This window comes from Eurypyga helias, unplaced genomic scaffold (genome assembly GCF_000690775.1).
Source record: "Eurypyga helias isolate BGI_N326 unplaced genomic scaffold, ASM69077v1 scaffold27447, whole genome shotgun sequence".
Lineage (NCBI taxonomy): Eukaryota > Metazoa > Chordata > Aves > Eurypygiformes > Eurypygidae > Eurypyga > Eurypyga helias.
The window spans coordinates 384-1,435 of NW_010262770.1; the positions used below are offsets into that span (position 1 = coordinate 384).

The window sequence follows — 1,052 nt, forward strand, 5'->3', positions numbered from 1 at the left end:
CTTGCGCTGCCTCGTCCGTATGGGTTACCAGTGCACCTTTGGGGTCCTGCAGGTAGGGTGGTTGGGTGACCCCGAGACGCTTAACCGGGATGAAAACCCTTTTCCTCGCATCCAGCTCCGCTGTGGACCGTCTCCTCCAAAGGAGCAGTTGGCTGCGTTGCTCGGCTTTGGTTTGGGGGATGTTCCCAGCCTTTTGAGGGCACAGAGTGGACGGCGGGGGGATGCTCCAGCTCCTTCAGGAATTCCCTTCCTTCCCCAGGCTGGTCAGTACGGTGTGGCGCAGACGCGGCGGCGAGCCATCGTCCTTGCGGCGGCTCCCGGCGAGAAGCTGCCCATGTTCCCCGAGCCTTTGCACGTCTTCGCTCCTCGTGCCTGTCAGCTCAGCGTCGTGGTGGACGACAAGAAATTCGTTAGCAATATCACCCGGTGAGCCTTTGGAGCCGGGCCGGGGCTGGCGAGGGCGAAGTCTTGGCTGCTCACGGCTCCCTCCTTCCTCCCAGGACATATTCCGGCCCCTTCCGCACCATCACCGTGCGGGACACTATGTCCGACCTGCCGGAGATCAGGAACGGTGCCTCCGCCTTGGAGATCTCTTACAACGGGGAGCCCCAGTCCTGGTTCCAGCGGCAGATCCGGGGCTCCCAGTATCAGCCCATCCTCAGGGATCATATCTGCAAGGTGCGGATGCTGGGGTCTCACTGGGGGGCCAGGCTGCACTTGGACCCTCCAGACCCAAACAGAGATGGGGGTCAAGGGTAGGTTGGATGTGAGGTGGGCTGAGAGGGATCATCCCCAATCCCTCCCTGCTTAACTTTCCCAAGGATGAGGCTGGTGGAGCTGCTGGGACCTGTCCCTCTCCCCGAGCCCTCTCTGGAGAGAGGACCGGGGCTCGTGGGGTGGCCGGTGTCCCTCTGCGTCCCCTGTCATGGTGACGGTGACGCTTATCCTCGGCAGGACATGAGCGCCCTGGTCGCAGCCCGCATGAGACACATCCCCTTGGCCCCCGGTTCCGATTGGCGCGACCTGCCCAACATCGAGGTGCGGCTGGCGGG

General features: G+C 63.4%; 1 protein-coding gene across 1 annotated transcript in view; it reads left to right on the forward strand.

Annotated features, from left to right (window-relative positions):
• The window catches only part of LOC104512746 (DNA (cytosine-5)-methyltransferase 1-like), a gene marked incomplete at its 3' end in the record, with an annotated part of 2,218 nt that overhangs the window by 349 nt on the left and 817 nt on the right, over positions 1-1,052 (forward strand). The window contains exons 2-5 of the mRNA XM_010155845.1: positions 7-52; positions 260-426; positions 501-678; positions 955-1,047. Coding sequence (XP_010154147.1) covers positions 7-52; positions 260-426; positions 501-678; positions 955-1,047 — 484 coding nt within the window. The remainder of the gene's footprint in view (positions 1-6; positions 53-259; positions 427-500; positions 679-954; positions 1,048-1,052) is intronic.